The sequence below is a fragment of the Ischnura elegans genome, chromosome X (genome assembly GCF_921293095.1).
Source record: "Ischnura elegans chromosome X, ioIscEleg1.1, whole genome shotgun sequence".
Lineage (NCBI taxonomy): Eukaryota > Metazoa > Arthropoda > Insecta > Odonata > Coenagrionidae > Ischnura > Ischnura elegans.
Window position 1 is genome coordinate 14,714,706 of NC_060259.1, and position 17,153 is coordinate 14,731,858.

Genomic DNA, 17,153 nt, shown 5'->3' on the forward strand with positions numbered 1-17,153 from the left:
GCAACTCATTTGGTGCCGTCCCTCGCCCTTTTTCCCTTCCACCCGTTCCTCTACAATAATAATCTTCATCACACCATCGTGCCTCAAAATGCGGCCAACTAAGTTGTCCCGTCTTCTGCTTTTAGCTTTTAGGAGGCTTCTCTTTTCTCCCAGTCTTCTAAGCACCTGCTTGTTACTTACACGGTCAATCCATTTTATCTTCATCACTCTTTGGTAGCACCACATTTCGAATGCTTCAACTCTTGACATCAATCCTTCAAATCCTTCTCTGTCTCGGCTATGACTGCTATTTCGTCAGCAAATGGCAGCATATGAAAAGAATAAGAAAAGAAGAGAGACAAGGGTGTGCAATTTCACCCTTAATTTTTAATGTTCACATCGAGAAAGCCATCAATGAAATCAAGGGGAAGGTTTTGGGTGCTTCGTTCCTTGAAATGGTACTTGCTCTAGGACTTCATCCGTGATCCATGGCATTTTCTTCTCCCTAGAACTTCTCCAGCGTGCTCCTGAAGCCCACTTTTGATATTTGTCCAGCTATTCTCCACTGAGTTTTCAGTCTGATCTAATCCTATCTTGCTCTCCACTATATCTTGAAAGGCCTGTTGATTTTTTGCCCCTTTTGTTTCTCTAATTGCCATGCATTCTTAGCTGATTTCTTGAATTTCAGATGGCAGTCTGTCAATTATGTAGTAATTTTCTAATCAATTTGGAAGGTTAAATACACAGCTCTGTCACTTCACTTGTGAGAGAGGGTAAGTTTTCATTTCCATTTTCAACAGTGTTCATATAAATTTAGACCTGGTGCTTCCCAGAGAGCTGAACGGATGTATTCTTTTGGGATTTCATTCTGGTGAGTTAGTTCACCATTGTTTCAGAAGACCACCAAGTCCTTTGGATTAGTATCACATTAAGTTCCTACACAAAATGACCCATTGGCAAATTAAATTTCAATCCATAAATCAAAATCATAGCCTCTTGTCTCACTTACTAGATCTGACTTACCCTCCGTGACAATTGTTTTAATAGCCTTGGTACATTAGCAGGGCAAAGGAAGTAAAATAAATTTTTCAAATTTTGCCACCCCCTGAAATTCGCCTGGGGCTCTGCCCTGCCTAGAAGGCATGTCCCACCTGATGTCAATGAAGATGGAGTTACTCACCAGATGGGAGACAAGCAAAAATTTCACTCAGCAGAACAGAAAGATTTGTGAAGGCTTTGTCCTTTCAAAAAGTCATTACAATTTGTATAAACTTCGGAAGACAATTGATGTCATTTTATGAATAAAATACCATTTTATTACAGAGGCTATATGGTGGTATTACAACGTTGTACTATATGTAATACCATGTGTGAAATCATGGTATTCCAGTAACTGTTCTGACTTGGAAAACAGATCAATTTTATAAGAAGCAAAGAAGAAAATCCTTCAATAAGAGCACTTACGTCACATTTGTTTTCCTACAGGGCACCCTGAAAATTAAATATGGCTCAAAGGATATCAATGTACAAGTGGAGGGACGAGGGGTGCATGAAAGGAAACAATACTGTCACATTAGTCAAGTGGACATACCCAGTTTGTCCTTAGCTTCAAAGCCAGAGTTTCCTTTCTGGTTATCTGATGAGAGAATTGTAGTGACTCCACTAATACCAAGGACATCAAAGGTGTGCACTCTGGTTCACTGTTAACTCCTCCAAGGATTTCTCTTGAGTGTGATTTACAGTAAACAGATTTCTTTTCCCCATTATCATAAAATTACGCTCATTTTTCAGGCCTCAAGACTGATCTTTATAGTAAACAAGAGTGATGTACCTATTACCTTCAAGTGGAATTCTTTGACTTGTCCATCCACTTTAGACGTGATGGTGGATGTCAGTATAACACCAGGCACAGGCTCTGTATCCCCACAACAGGTTTTGCCACTTCTCCTCTCTATATCCAAGAGCAAACTTTGCCCAAGCTCCACAACATCCCAGGGAATTAAGCATACTCCAAGACATGTGGAACATTTGCTCACTTACTCAAACCAAGGTAGGTCAACACTCTTTTAAAATGCGTTAACATAGCACTCCTTCAACCTCTCAAGCGTGTGCGACCCAGCATATGCATCCTCACTATTCCGTTCCTATAGGGTGCTTTAATCGCAGGCATTTAAATCGCACAGGGTGCTTTGATTCGGAGGCACTGCAGATTTTGTGCAGACATGAAGTAAAATATTTTTAGCATCGTAATCGCTCTCCGGAAAAAAATCCAAAACAGTATGTTCCATAAAACATTGTGTGAACTTGATAATTATTAATACGCACTTTGACGTTTCAGAGTCGTTTACTTATGCCTGCTCCCTTTAGGTTAGATTAGGAGTTGACATGTCTGTGGTGTCGCTCAATACAGGTTCCTGGGCAGTTGAAACATCTGTATCATTTCTCATTTCTCTTTCCATTTTTTCTGATTCACTACACACTTTCTTCTTTCATCCGTAAATGTTTCAGTTTGTGGGTTTTATGGAACAACAAGCCATCTCGTTGATGGAGCACATTCCGAATCGTATTCCGAGAGCCGTCCTTTACGTTGTAAAAACTCTCCTGCTATGATTTTTTTCACTAAGATTCACATATTCACCAATTAGCAAAATTTTAAAGTTTTAAGGATCTTTTTTACTACTTCCTTCCCCTTTCGATAAAGTAAAATTATAATGAAAGTCGGTGAGCAATGAGAACCTTTCCCCACACAGAACAATGAGAAAAATGGAGTTAATAAGTTTTCAACTAAAATACATTTTAAGCTTAATTTCTAAATTATCCCCATCAATATGAGCAAAGCTGAAAACCCTCTTATTTCCACCAGAGTTGTAGGAACCCACTTTTGACAGTGCGATTCCTTTTTCCTTCATAATTTTCTACGTAAATTTCCAAGAAAGTCGTATTCGTCAAACCAAGGAAATGGTGAAGCTTTAGTCACATTATCATGAAATTAAAGTTTCTTTCTACAATAAGTGCATGTCTTGTGTTTCTTTAACTGTATATTGCTTTTCATAGATAACTGCCGAAAAGTCATTTTTCATTATTTTAGAAAGCGTTTTCTTTTGCTCCCTGAATTGGCATTATTGCTTTCCAAACCCCGCTACATACACGAAAAGAATGCAGAGCAACCGATTATTTGGTATTTCATCGGAGTTCAGTGTTTTTGTCTGTAATTAAGGTTCTCCTTAAGTATTCGTGATGGATTTTTAGCATTTTCGGAGGGATAGGAATACCTTCTCTGCTAATGCGGCGTTAACAAATTCAACAGCACAGCTCGTAAGCAGTATTAATTACCCTGTCGATTTCTGAAACAACAATGCCTGTTCGCTGTCCGTTTGAAGTCTGTTCATAGCCTGTTGGAGATTAGTGAACAGAGTATAAACAGCCAACGAACAATCTCGGGTCACACACAAGTAGGAACAACTTACGAACAGCCTTCTAACAGTTTGTACTCTGTTTGCAGCTTGTTCCTTAACAGGCAGGCAACAAGCATTTCGGGAACAATAGTGAACAAGCTTTTAACAGGCAGGGGCCGGTTGGTAGTATGTTTCACCGAACAGGGAATGAACAGACAACAGTGAACAAACACTAAACACCCTATCGATTTACGAAAAAAATAATGCCTGTTCGCTGTCAGTTTGGAGCCTTTTGGAGATTTTGAGAACAGATTATGAACAACGTACGAACAATTGTTTTAAGTTTCGGAATTTGGACAACAATTTGGATTAATGCAAATTTAATTGAGTACAAGGAAGTTTAATTGAATCCAAAGAAAATATCATCTACTTAAACAGTAATTATATACACTTGAATTCATTATCACGATTACCATCAACCACGGATGACGGTTATTGAAGTGAGCACGCAAATTATATCAGCTATCTGCACGGCTTACGCACGTCAAATACTTTACTTCGCCAATTACAGGCAGGGGCCGTATGTTTCAGCCAAGGAGTATGTACTCTGTGGTTTCAGCGGACTGGGAACGAACAGACAACATAGTGAACGGACACTCAACAGGCAAGGGCCGGTTCATTGTCCGTTTCACGGTACAGGGTACGAACAGAGAACAGTGAACAGCTAGTGAACAGGTTCTCAACAAGGACGGAAAGATAGCATGGTGCTGCTACCTACCTATAGAAGATAGCAAACGCAAACAATGACGCCAATAACCGATACCGTTATCCGGACAGTTTACGATGGTTTACGAGCACATGGTCGACTGTGTTGTGGTGAAGTTGTTGGTTGCGGAGAAAACAGTTTTTATTTGAGTATTATTTAACCTGTGCTAAATGCCCGCAGTGACGACTTAAGTAATTCGTGCATCCATTCAGTGATAGTGAAAGTCGTGAAGTGATATTTGTTCTTGAGTGTGTTTATTTAATAATTTATTGTGTCTCTTAAGTTTTTGAGCAAGTACTGAGATTTGTATTGCATTTGTATTATGCGTATGTGCGTTACGTCGCCAATAAGAACCTACAAACATTGTCAGAGGACTGTCTTTCTTGTAGGTTTGTTTGTGAGAAGTGAAATCATGGTGTTCATAAATATTCTTTAAAGGCGTGTTTCTCTTTTAATATCACACGTATTACATTGGCATAGTGCAGAATCCGAGTTGTATTGATTTAAGGAAGTACATATTTCTTTGATGAAGGCATGTGAAATATTTGTTGGTGTAGTGGTTTTTCTGTTGATGATGACAAAGCTTGCTTTTCTACAACTATTCAAGATTTTTGTAACTAATGGAATATGTGGAAAAGCACAATAAAAGTTTTTCTTACGATCATTCAAATGAATTTCAACTTTTAATTCTATTTAAACATAAATTATCTCTTGTTTATTATGCCCAACTTAGCAACAGCGAACGGTTAAGGAACAAAGTATGCGCATAGGGAGAGAACAGACAAATAACCGTCTTCTCACATTCTCACAGACGTGAAACAGACAAGGCGTTCCAATTTACATTCTACGAACAGTCGCCTGCCTGTTCTCTCTTGGTCAAGGAACAGGGAACAAACAACCTAAGAAAACAGGCAATGAACTGACAGCGCACAGTCCCCTGCCTGTTCATTGTCTGTGGTCCAACAGGTAAGGAACAGAGAATGCCGCTTTCTTAACAGGGAGGGAACAGACAAGTAACCCTTTTCTCACAGACAAGGAACAGACAAGGCGTTCCAATTTACATTCTACGAACAGTCGCCTGCCTGTTCTCTCTTGGTCTGGGAACAGGGAACGAACAGCCAACTGACAGACAATGAACAGACTTTATTGTTACAGAAATCGACAGGGTAGGCATTGCATCCTATGTTAATAATAGATATAATTGATAATTCTTCGAATATAATCATTAAAATTGCCATAAATTCATTTCAGTTGAAAATCACACATATTGCTACAAGATTAGCAGTATAAAATGTATATTTTTGTAAAAAAGATTACGCCTACATTTGGTATAACCGCGGTTACACCAAATGTACGCGTAGAAAAAATTATCATAAATGGGCGACATTTGCCCCTAATGTAGACCAAATATAGACGTCTACATTTGGTATAACCGCAGACCGAAATTATACCATTATAAGTTACCAGTAGACCAAAAAAGGAAGACATTTGCACCTAATGTAGACGTAATTTCCATTTCCAGTAACCATTAGGTTTGCTGTATACCAGATATAGACGTCTACATCTGGTTTACATATGGTATTCTGCCAACTTTGTGCTCTTAGGGTATAATATGGTGTTACAAAATATGGTGTTATGTAATTCTTTAGTGTATTAGACCTCATATGTATTTTGTTAATTTAGGTTCCCATACCACTTGATATTCACATAGAGAGCTAAGAAATTCATTCTGTCAGAATCAGCCGCTATGTATCTATCGTACAACTCTGTCTCCCAATCTTGAAGACTATTTTTGTCTTAAATATCACTCACTTGATATTACCATTAAGTACATCAAATTGAGCTAATTTTTTATGCAATTACTGATGGCATGTATAGTTTTTCATTTAAGTACATTATACTCTTGATTGTCCACTTTAAAACAATGTTGAAGATGTTGTCTCGGAGTCTTCCGTGACGTACAGAATTAGTGGATTTCTCCATTTTCCGGGATATCGCCGCGTTTCGTGGTCAGAGGTGACGGCAGTTTTGCCAGTATTCCACCAGGCATCTTCAGGTCGAAATGGTGCTTTCGGTGTTTTTGCGGCGTATATATAGCTCTCCCTTCTGGCGGCTGTGGTGTTGTTGGCCGGTTACCCTTGCTGCTGCGCCGTGATTGGTTGGATTTCTAAACACCCTCTTCCAGGCGTTGGTTATATTGTATCCGTCTTCTCTATTGAAATTTTTTTTAGGCGTTTTGATGATCTCTATTGCCTCCCTTATCAGCCTGGGGTTATACCTCTTTTCTTTTGCGATGATTTTCGCTTTGTCAAATATTATATTATGCCCAGGCTCACTCCACGCATGCTCAGCAACTGCTGAGAGGTTGAATTTCTTGTTCTGTGTGGCCCTCTTGTGCTCCTGCAAGCTTCAAGGATCTTCATGGATCTGCATGTTTCACCCATGCATGATTTACCGCATGAGCATGGTATGTGGTATACCCCTTTGTTGATGAGATTATTTGGAATCTTGTCTTTCGGTTTTGGAATAATCTGGTTTATTTTTGCCACGCATTTGAATCTCGTGACAATGTTCCTCTTCTTTAGGATTCTGGAGATCTTTTCACTTGTGCCGGCGACGTATGGGATGGTAGCGTATGTTTCTGGCTTTTCATTTGGCTGCTTCACCTTGTCTAGTGTCCTGTTGCGTTTCTCTACTTGCGCAGTCCTTTTCATTATCATTTCTCTGTTGTATCCATTCCTCTTGAGGGTCGTCATCAGGTGCTCCTTTTCTTTGGCCAGTGATTCTGCATCCGAGAGTTTGTAAGCGCGGTGCAATAGTGTTGCCACCAGTGAAGCCTTCTGGGATGGATGATGGTGTGAGTAAGCATTCAGATAGCGGTCAGTGTGGGTGGGCTTTCTGTATATTTCGTGGCCGAGACTCCCGTCGATTCTCTTATTCACCATCACATCCAAAAAATGGGATTCTTCGATCTTTTTCCATCTCCATTGTGAACTGTATTGCTGGATGCTGAGAGTTGATGTGCTTCAGGAAACTCTGTAGTTCTTCGGGTCCATGCGGCCAAATTACGAATGTATCGTCCACGTATCTTAGCCATAATTTGGGTTTCTTGTCGTGCAATACTGATGGCATGTATAGTTTTTGATTTGAGTACATTATACTCTTGATTGTCCACTTTAAAACATTGTTGAAGACTTTAAATGCCATTTAGACCATCTTCTTTCCATTGAGCTCATTATCCTGATCTAACTAATGGTGACTTTACTGATATTGCTTGCCATTGCATGTAATTTAACATTAATTTTGGGTAGCCGGCACTCTGATCAGCCGGGATTCTCTAGAAAATGGAATGCAAGGGGGCACACTGTTGCCCAGTCAAGAAGTTTGTCTCAGAGGAACGCCAAAAATATTCTACTCCAAGCATTCAGGTGCGGAAGTATAAACTTCCGGCGAATGTGTTTAAAAATGTTCCCATCAAAATATCCATCTTTACAGGGCCTACTAATGATGATAGTTCAGACCTTCTGGTCGACTGCTATTTGTTAAACTGCAATGTAATGTACTCACCTGTATGCATGACAGGAGACCAAAGAGAGAAGAGCAATGACACAGAGAATTTTGAGGTGAGTTCACTTGTTGCTTAATATATTTTCCAACAAATGCAGCTATGTAAAGCACAGATGGAATTGGGATTGAAGAGTGTCAGATAATAACTATTAGAGAGCATAATTAATTAAATTTATTTCAGGAGAAAAGACAATTGTACCACAAACCCCTGGCTTTAACGTTTGGATTGTGTTCAGAGAGACTGGCTTTATTTAATAAAGAAGCACCTACACACATGTGTACAGGTGAATTACAGCCCAGCAGGTTTGGGAGGAATGCAAACCTTAGGCGTGACTACACATTACAGGACCGACGTTTTTTTAATGCAAACTCCACATCTATTAGAAGATGCATCGGAGATGTTTTTGAAGGCCTCCAATGGTATGTTATACGATCTATTGAAACCCCTTTCACACATTTTTCTCTGAATGACTAATGTTTTAATACATTCTCGTTAATAGCTCACCTAGGATCAAAATTCTTTTTAGTTCATGTTCATTGCCATGGGATATTTTTCCCTGGACCAGGAATCAAAACATGGGCCTTGTCCTTCCGAGACATTGCTCTGACCACTGCTATTTTCATGTTCCTTTATCTGCTTGGCAATTTGAATTTATATCAAAACTCTTTTGCTAGCTGATAATGTTTAATTCTGCAGAATTCATAGCCCTTTCAGATCTTTCTTTGATGAAACTGTGAAAACCTGAAAATTACCATTACTTCTACCCCTCTTTATATTTCTATTTTAGGAAGCTACTAAATGGCTCATGGTTTTTAGATACTTGTGAAAAAATCTCCGAAGAAGGCAAATCTGAAAGCAAAATAGATGACCATTGCAGCTGTGAAAGCATTGCAAATTCGGAGGATTATGAGCCTCCGGGAGAAGATGAGGTAAACAGAACACCAAAAAATGCCTTTAAGTCACAACATAGACTACGGTATGAACCTCCCTACTACAAGCAAATTTCCACTGCTGAACAACCAGGGGCAGAAAAAATGAAATTTCCCGATGAAGACCAAGAGACTCCAATTGCTTTTGTACCTGCAGAACTAGTGGCACAAGTCTGCGAAGAATACTTTGAAAGATATATAGTTTCATTTGCAAAGGAAGTGTTTGAACCATCTTAACTTTCTCCATGATATATCAATGTAAAAAGTGGACAGTTACTGATGACATTGACACGTAGAGTAGTCATGAAAGGCAAACTTCATTCTTAGGTTCACAAACCATTCTATGCCATATTTTGATAAATGTTATGGTAGGATTAGTCACAATGCAGTTTATTAGAAGTTAATTGATGAATTATTTGTGAGTATGCTGTTTATAGCAAATATTGAAAAATTCTCTGGTGTTAATATTTCTCATGATCCAATTTTCAAGAAGTTAATAGATGAATCCTTTGTATGGTACTTTAAGCTAAATTTGATCAATTCTCTGTTTTTATAATTTGTCTCGATGCAATGTTTCTGGAAGTAGTTGATGACGACATTTTCAAAATTACCTCTTCCAAGCATGATACATTTCTATACAATCTCAATGAGCGCATATTTCCTGATGCATTTGGTTTGCCCGACAAGTTACAAGGTTTGATTTTTTTCAGGATTTCCAGACAATTAGTAACACCTCTTTTATGTTTCTTTAAAGATTAATGTGGACTAAAATAATTCTACTCTTTAAAAAATTTAGATTTGTGAGAAGTGTTGAATAGCTTCAATCCTTAATAAATTTTTCTGAACATTAAATTTTTTTCTATTACCCTCATGTTTGGCTTCCTCATATCAGTGAATATTTCATTCAAGGTGGAGCAAAGAAAATGCGTTAATGATAAATCCCGAATCTGCTAAAATATTTTCATGATTCAGTAGGCAAGTGCCTAAGAGAAGAAAATATATTCAATTCCAGCATTTTCTGTTTACCTTTATTTATCAGGCATTATTAGTTTGCTGCCCGCACCACTTCAAAATAAAGAATTACTCATAAAAAGAAAGTGCTTCACAAGGGCAGAATTTCACCCCCAGTGAAGGGTTAAATGTAAGAAGTTGGATTGCATGATGACTTGTACCACTGCATAGGCAATGAGATTTGGGTAATAATTATAACTCGAGTTGTTAGAGATCCATGCCTCCACTCTACAGCATTTTCGACCATAGTTGAGGAGTAGCATATATTGAGGAGGGAAATTGTGATACATACACTAAGACTACACACGGCATTCCTTCTTCTCAAATTACCTTCCCCATTTCCCCTTTTCTGGGAAATTACTTCTTTGAATTGAAGCAGAGAATTTTTCAATTATGCAGCCGGGAAGGAAGTGAGTTCATCCAGTTTGAATGCCAAGTGTGCTGACTGATCCAATGATGCTCAGCAAATTCAAACCAGAGTAAGAACTTGCCAGAATAAAGTGTGTTGCCAGTTTTATTGATGCGCATAATACTTCAGCATTTTTTCACTCTCTTCCCGTAGGAATCCAGAATTTAAGCCAATGAACTCGGCAAGGTTTCACTAAGCATAGTAATTTCTCACGGGTACACCTAACTTCATCGATAAGTACTTACACAATACATTCACTTTAGAAGATTCTCACAGCCTCTTCCCCGGTCAAATCACACATTTGGCAAAGGTCAGCTTTTAAATGAAGCACTCATCTCCACTTAGCAAGATACATCCAATCAAATTTTTTACCCAACCAACTAATTTGAGGACTTGAGCAGAGATTATGTATCTTTATGGATAGTCATTGTGGATCCATTTCCATTTAGAACATTATGTACTATGCACAATAATCTAATATGCACAATAGGGCGGATCGGAAAAATCGATTTTTTTCAAATCCATCTGGCCCAATGAAAAAAAGTTGTGGGACCGATCAAAAATAAGGCCTGAAAATTTTGAGACCTCTTGGTGAACCCCTGACCCTCGCTCAAATGCAATTTAGGGGGGGTGGGTCAAAATTCGAAAAATACAGTATTTTATGGTCATTCCCTACAGATTTTGCCGAGTTACTGTTCTTTTGGGAAAAATTTCGTGCATTTTGACCTATCTGCCACCGTTTAGCCACAAAATAGAATTTGAGTCCGTGACCACAAAGAAAGTATTCCAACGCCCACGCAGCGTCGCGGATACAAGAGCCGCAGGCCGATTCCTTCCCCTCCACGCTCGCTTCTCCCTGTCCCACGCCTCCAATACAGCAAAATTCATCCCGCGCATGCTGCTATAGGAGGTCATTTATCTTTGATAATATAAATCGGAAGATGGTAGAAGGTAATAAAGGAAGCGTAGTGAGATGACTTGTCCCTTATTGGGTGCCTCGTCGGCATTAAAAAAAATCGATGTTACCAACTTTTAGAGAAGTGATGAAATATTTTTAGATCCGAGAACGCAGGAAAGGAGCCTGCAGTCTATGAAAAGTCCTCTCGAGTGGCTATAAAGGTGTGCAAACTATAGTGACGCTTCCTTTCCATTATGTGTGTGACTAAATGGATTTAGCGGTACCACAGGAAGTACTAAAACTAACGGAAAATGTGAATAGGCCAAAAGTAGGGTTTTTGTTGAAGTACAAAACTCAAGCACTTTTGAAGGAACATTTGAAATTATGCGATATTTTTGCGTGTAAGTGCAATAAGGAGCATAAGGTTCCCCCTAATGAAGAAGTATATTGAGACACCAGCGGACGAAACTAAAGATGATAACTGCTGGATTGAGTCCTAAAGAAACTCGACAACTGAGGGAAAAAAGGGAATCCTCGGAGAGCGTTGAGTCGACATCGTCAATTATTGTATGGGAAAATAGTATCAAAAATTTTCTTCATCAATTCATCCGAAGAAAATTAACATTCTGGACTAAACTCAAACTGGAACTTCTGTGGGGAAAATCCCAGATAGCATGCTAAAATTGCTGCAAGCTTGTCACGACAAATTTGCAAGTTTGCAGCAAGCTTGTCATGACAAGCCTGCAAGCTTGAATCAAACCTCCTAGTTACGCTTTTTCAAACTTGCTGCAAACTTGTCGCAACAAACCTGCATCAAACCTACTGCAAACTTGTCACATCACACCTGCTGAAAACGTGTAGTGTCACACCTGCTACATACTAGGAAAACTAGTTCCACGCCTACCATTTCTGTAGTGACACTTGCTGAGGAAAAACTGGCTTAAAATTTCTGCTAAATAAAATGCTCTCCTAAATAATGATCAATTTACAACAACAAAATTGAAAATTTTCCACTCTATCAATTGTTAGTCATTTCACATGCACAGAATTTGGCTGCTAAATTTGTTTAATAAAATGGGCAACAAATAAATGCTGAAGAGTTTATTTTTCTCATTAATTATGTACATGTTGAGGCAGCGGTGGACATACCGAAGATAGATATCTAGTCATCGATAGTTAATCATTATTAATGAAGTGAGTGAAATACTTACAAACTGAATAGGAAACATCAAAGACAGAAACACTTTTAAAAATTTATGACCCCCTAGGCCACACATGGTAATAACTAAGTTACAGAAATCTTCAAAAGGTAAAAACATATTGCTCGAATTTTATCAAAACATTCACAAGTATGCTGATTGGCTTTGAGGATGTAAAATTAAAACTTCATTCTTTTGAATTCTTGTTCAGTTATGGGAGTACAAGGTTGTGCAGTGATGAACTTATTAAGCAAAATTATTGTCTTCATCAGCCTGATCCTCGGTCTGTTTATCCTGCCAATCCCTGAAGAGAAAATAGTAATTACTCCATGTGAAATGATGTATCATGTATCATTTGCTTAAATCAGGGAGGTAAATTGAGAAATTATTAACTAATATTCCAAAAAGAATAAGCAATCAGATTCAATAAGCAAGATGTCCATATTGTACCCCCACATTCTCATAATGGCGGGAATGGAAAATATGAAGAAAATGTCTGGGATGATCGAATTAATGTGGCAGAGAAATGAGAAGCGACTACTTACATTCTTATTTTCCTGACTTTAGCCTGGTTGAGCCAATTACTCAGACACCCTTTCAGCACCACATCTGATGCATCAGGGTAGACCCTTCTGCATATACCTATGGAATTATAAAAAACATACTTAACACTAGAATGCCGAAGGGTGTCATTTTGACACCCTACGCGTACATTTTTTACGGAGCTGGCCCTTAGAGAGTGTTGAAAAAAAAAATCTTTCGTGACTTTTATTTATTTTTAGATCTTAGCAAAACGACAGTAAAAGGGATACCCTCCCTAATTTTTTTCGTCTCAAAAATTCAAATTTACCTTGAATGCCGGAGGGTGTCATTTTGACACCCAGGATATTATATCATTTCTTTCTTCGGTTTAGGTGTCTCGTGGGATGCGGCTTGATAATTATTTGTCAAATTAGTATAGTGTAGTACATTATCTTCATGTGTAGTACCTTTATGTATAGTATAGTATATTTTAGTATAGTTATTAAATATAGTTTATCATATAACATTTTTTTTATAATTTCAATGAGCATCGGCTGTAAACTACTTTTTTCAAAAGTTTAGTAGCTTGTAAGGTAAGTATATTCCGCTGCCTTACGCAAATGATTCGCCTTGAAACCAGCTAATTTTTTTTCGGCGGTGACACTTATATGCCCTGAAACATTGCAGTGAAGTGACGCGCAATAATTGTTTAAAAATTTGAAGCGTCATTTTTGGGCTACTCAGGGCCGATTCACGGCTTCCGTCGCCGTTAGTATGTAGTCTTCTTAACTTTAGAGTGCTTTTGCACATGCTCACTAGAAGCCTGTCTTTCTAATTCTCCTTCACTAACACTGGAAAGGTAACACTGGTCCCTATACACTTGCATCGTCATTTTTCCCCTGTTTACGCACTTCGCGTAAAATCATCGCCGCCGAAGAGGTGGTATATGTACACACCGGAGGCTGGACGGACTTTGGGTATATAAACCCGTCAATTTTGAGGATCGTCGTCGTCGTCGACAATGCAGTTAGCTGCTGCCGAGCCTCTGTGTTCGGCTGCCTGGCTCGCGCGCGTGTTTGGCGGACTGGGTCGCTAGTGTCGCGACCTGCTGCTTGACTTGCTTCGGCAGTTCTGTCTTGTAAATAGCACCGCATAGACGTGAAACGACGGAGCAAAGTATTGCGATACTAAACGATATTTCTGGAGACGTGTCGGAGAAAGCGTCTGATGCAGATGTTGAGTCGGACAACGATTGGGTTGCACAGGAGGTGCAATTTAGATAACCCAAAAATTATGAAAGTAGTGAGCACAGCCAGTTTCAGTGTTTGGTATATTTCAGTTTAGTAATTTAATCACGAAAGATACACATATTTATTTTACTATACGCATATACACATAATTTAGTTACTGGATCTGCACTGGTTATGGGACAGAAAAGAAATTGTGCGTGGTCGTGACATGGTGTGCCGACGTGGAAGGGGCGCTGGGAAGTCTACTTCAAGGCGACGTCAACTCCTTGTTCAAGATCCTAAGAAGGAGATGGCCATGCTGAGGAATCATAACCTGGGCCTAACATAACCATTGACGAACAGCTGTTTCCAAGCAAAGCTAGATGTCCATTCAAGCAATTCATGGCACCAAAGCCTGATAAGTATGGGCATAAATACTGGTTTGCAGTATATAAAGACAGTATGTATTTGGTAAACTGATTCCATTAACTTTAGATTGACCAGAGGCGTCAAGGACGGCTCTCGTCAAGCTGGCGATCGCGTTTCAGATCATGCTGTATTGAAACGTATGCAACCCTACATGAGCAAGGGCAGGAATGTAACCACTAGCTTTTGTTTCACATCACTTTTGCTAGCTCCTCTCGAAACAAACGGGTACTTGCCTTTCGGGAATCGTATACAAGGGAAGAAAGGATATACCTGGTGAAATAAAAGCTTCTCGGGAAGAGTTGTAATCAACTAAATTGAACAAAAATAACGTAACACTTACTGTTCATCAGGGCAAACAGAAATAATGTGCTCTTGTTCTATGATCTCTTCGCCCTCATATTGACATTAGTAACAACTCTAATAAATCGCCCGAAACAGTAAGGTGTTGTAATGAGATAAACTTTGAAGTAAATATTATTGATCATATGGGGCAGAATTACTTGGTCAGAACTAGAACCAGGCGATTGCCTGTTTTTTTCTTTCCAGAATACTTTTGACTTGGTCACTATAAATTCCAGGATAATATATATAAGGAAGTAACTTCACAAAAGATGTCCCGAATTATTTTTACAAAATTTATCAGAATACTAGCTTGCTTTCCCTTACATTGAGTCAACGAATATCTGGCAACCAAATCCAGAACTGACCAGGGATTGTCAAGTATAGATAAAATGCAATGAAAACAGAACTGTTGCTTTTTGTAAGCTTAGTGAAAAGTCAGTAAACCTAAGGCCAAAACAGACCAAAAGTGCCAGAATGTAGAGAATCTACTATTTTGATGAAGCTTTTCGTAACTCTGTATAAAAAGCATTCGATTTCTTTTTGGGTTCATACGATGTTTTTGTATTTTATTTTTTTAAATTTTGTAGTTTTGTAACGGCAATGGTTTTATTTCAATTTTCGTCTTTTGAAGCACACTTCTACATTCTATGACGAAAAATTAATGAAAAAAGTTAACAATAATAATAAAAAGGAAAAACAATCCTGTCATATTCATTTTAATTGTTTTATGCACATAAAATTTAACCAATTACAGTGAACAATAAATACTTATAAAAAAGTATTCAATGATTATATATAGGTATTATTACACTTTCATGCGTCCTCCGACGTTTCAGCGCAATCTTTCGATGGATGCCACATTCCAGGAGAGTATTTTTTTGTAAACAAATTTTTACTTCAATGGTACTCTATTAAAACATTAAGTTTTTTTAAATATTAGGGCAAAAAATCAGTATTAAACAAAAGTTGACACTATCTTCTCCAAAAAAAAACTAATCTGCAACGTAAAATGCATATAAAAGCATGGGTGTCAAAATGACACCCTTCCGGCATTCTAAGGGATACAAATTTCCCGGCATTCTAGTGTTAATGTAGTATGTTAAAAGTTCATTTCAATGATCAATTATTATAATAATCATAGAATATCTTATTGGATGCACTCACGAAAAATAACAGGACACACTGAAGTGCTATAAAATGATTTCTTAACCGAATTCTTCTGAAGTTTGCCTGTAAGGGAATACAGCTCTGCTACATTGTCATTCTAAAATGACGCAACATATTTTGTAGAAGTGTTCATTCATTTCTTCTACCAATTGCTACCAAACATTGCATCTAGAGATAAAAAAGACCAGATCAATGAAGAGTTAACAGCTAATACAAGAATAACAAAAATCATATTTACAGCCGGAAGAAAAATTCACCAAAAAAATTAACACAATTGTCATGGTTAGTATGCACATGTAGTATGTGTGCACAAGTGCGTAAGAAATAACAAAAATCCAATCATACCATAATTGTTTAATATTTCATTGGACATTGATCCATACGCACTTCAAAATTATGTTGTACTTGAGTATTTTTATAGCACTTTGAATTCCAAACACCTACGAGTGTCTGGCGAGCTCCAGATTTACATCGATTTTGTAACTTTCTTACAAAAACTTAATTGTTCTTTCATTAAAAAAATCTTACATTGTTTGAATCAGGATGGCAGCACACAAATTATCATTATTCACTTACCAACTTTGGCTCAAATGAGGGATCTTCACTTATCCTACGGCAGAGTTTGATGAAATCCTCATCTGCTGTCAATGGCAATTGGCTGAAATTCATCTCCTCCACTGCAGCATCCTGTCGCTTTGGGTCACATGCCAATAAAGCATCTACTTTCCTCTCCAAGTGAGAAAACCCAGGTGCCATTTCTCCCATCCACATGAGGAGCTGGCTATTCTGTAGTTTTAATTTACTGCAGCCTGTAAATATAAAATTGTTAAAAATACACTAATACCAATTGATTTGCTTATATTATACTACCTTAGCACACTTGGTACTTAATCACCATAAATCCTGCCTATATGCTTATCAAACAGGTGCTAACCATAGATTTTAATATACCACTAACTTTTCTGTCAACAAACACGAGTAATTGATTACTTTACATAACAAAAATTTTAAGGATTGCAATCTTATTGCACAGAAACAGCTTAGAAATGTGTTACTTATGCCCTTGAGTGCAACATGCCTGTTAAGAATGTACTGGCAGAAATGTACGATATATACATGGGCATTAGTAAAAAAATGAACTAAAGCACAAATCAATGCCTAAATTATAATGATCAGAGAGAGTTCAACTGATGGCTATGTTTAGAACAGCTTATTAATTGCTATTGTTCTTCGACATATTCCCTATAGTTATTCATTTTCAAGAAAAAACCTTCATAAACGAGTTAATTGAGGTTGAGACTAATACTTTA

At 38.0% G+C, this 17,153-nt stretch overlaps 1 protein-coding gene and 2 long non-coding RNA genes across 3 annotated transcripts in view; 2 read left to right on the plus strand and 1 right to left on the minus strand.

The window, feature by feature from the left end:
• The window catches only part of LOC124171068, a 32,942-nt gene extending 23,434 nt beyond the window's left edge, over positions 1-9,508 (plus strand). The window contains exons 16-20 of the mRNA XM_046550217.1: positions 1,465-1,662; positions 1,771-2,029; positions 7,636-7,763; positions 7,889-8,127; positions 8,496-9,508. Of these exons, the coding sequence (XP_046406173.1) occupies positions 1,465-1,662; positions 1,771-2,029; positions 7,636-7,763; positions 7,889-8,127; positions 8,496-8,874 (1,203 nt within the window). The 3' untranslated portion in view covers positions 8,875-9,508. The remainder of the gene's footprint in view (positions 1-1,464; positions 1,663-1,770; positions 2,030-7,635; positions 7,764-7,888; positions 8,128-8,495) is intronic.
• On the plus strand, positions 6,391-7,075 carry LOC124171069. Its single transcript, XR_006867642.1, has 2 exons — positions 6,391-6,607; positions 6,726-7,075. It is a non-coding gene; the product is annotated as an uncharacterized LOC124171069 (long non-coding RNA).
• Positions 9,509-12,406: 2,898 nt separating the features above from the next.
• On the minus strand, positions 12,407-16,626 carry LOC124171410. Its single transcript, XR_006867706.1, has 4 exons — positions 16,420-16,626; positions 15,841-16,011; positions 12,700-12,796; positions 12,407-12,458 (listed from the first exon to the last, which is right to left on the minus strand). It is a non-coding gene; the product is annotated as an uncharacterized LOC124171410 (long non-coding RNA).
• Positions 16,627-17,153: the final 527 nt, after the last annotated feature.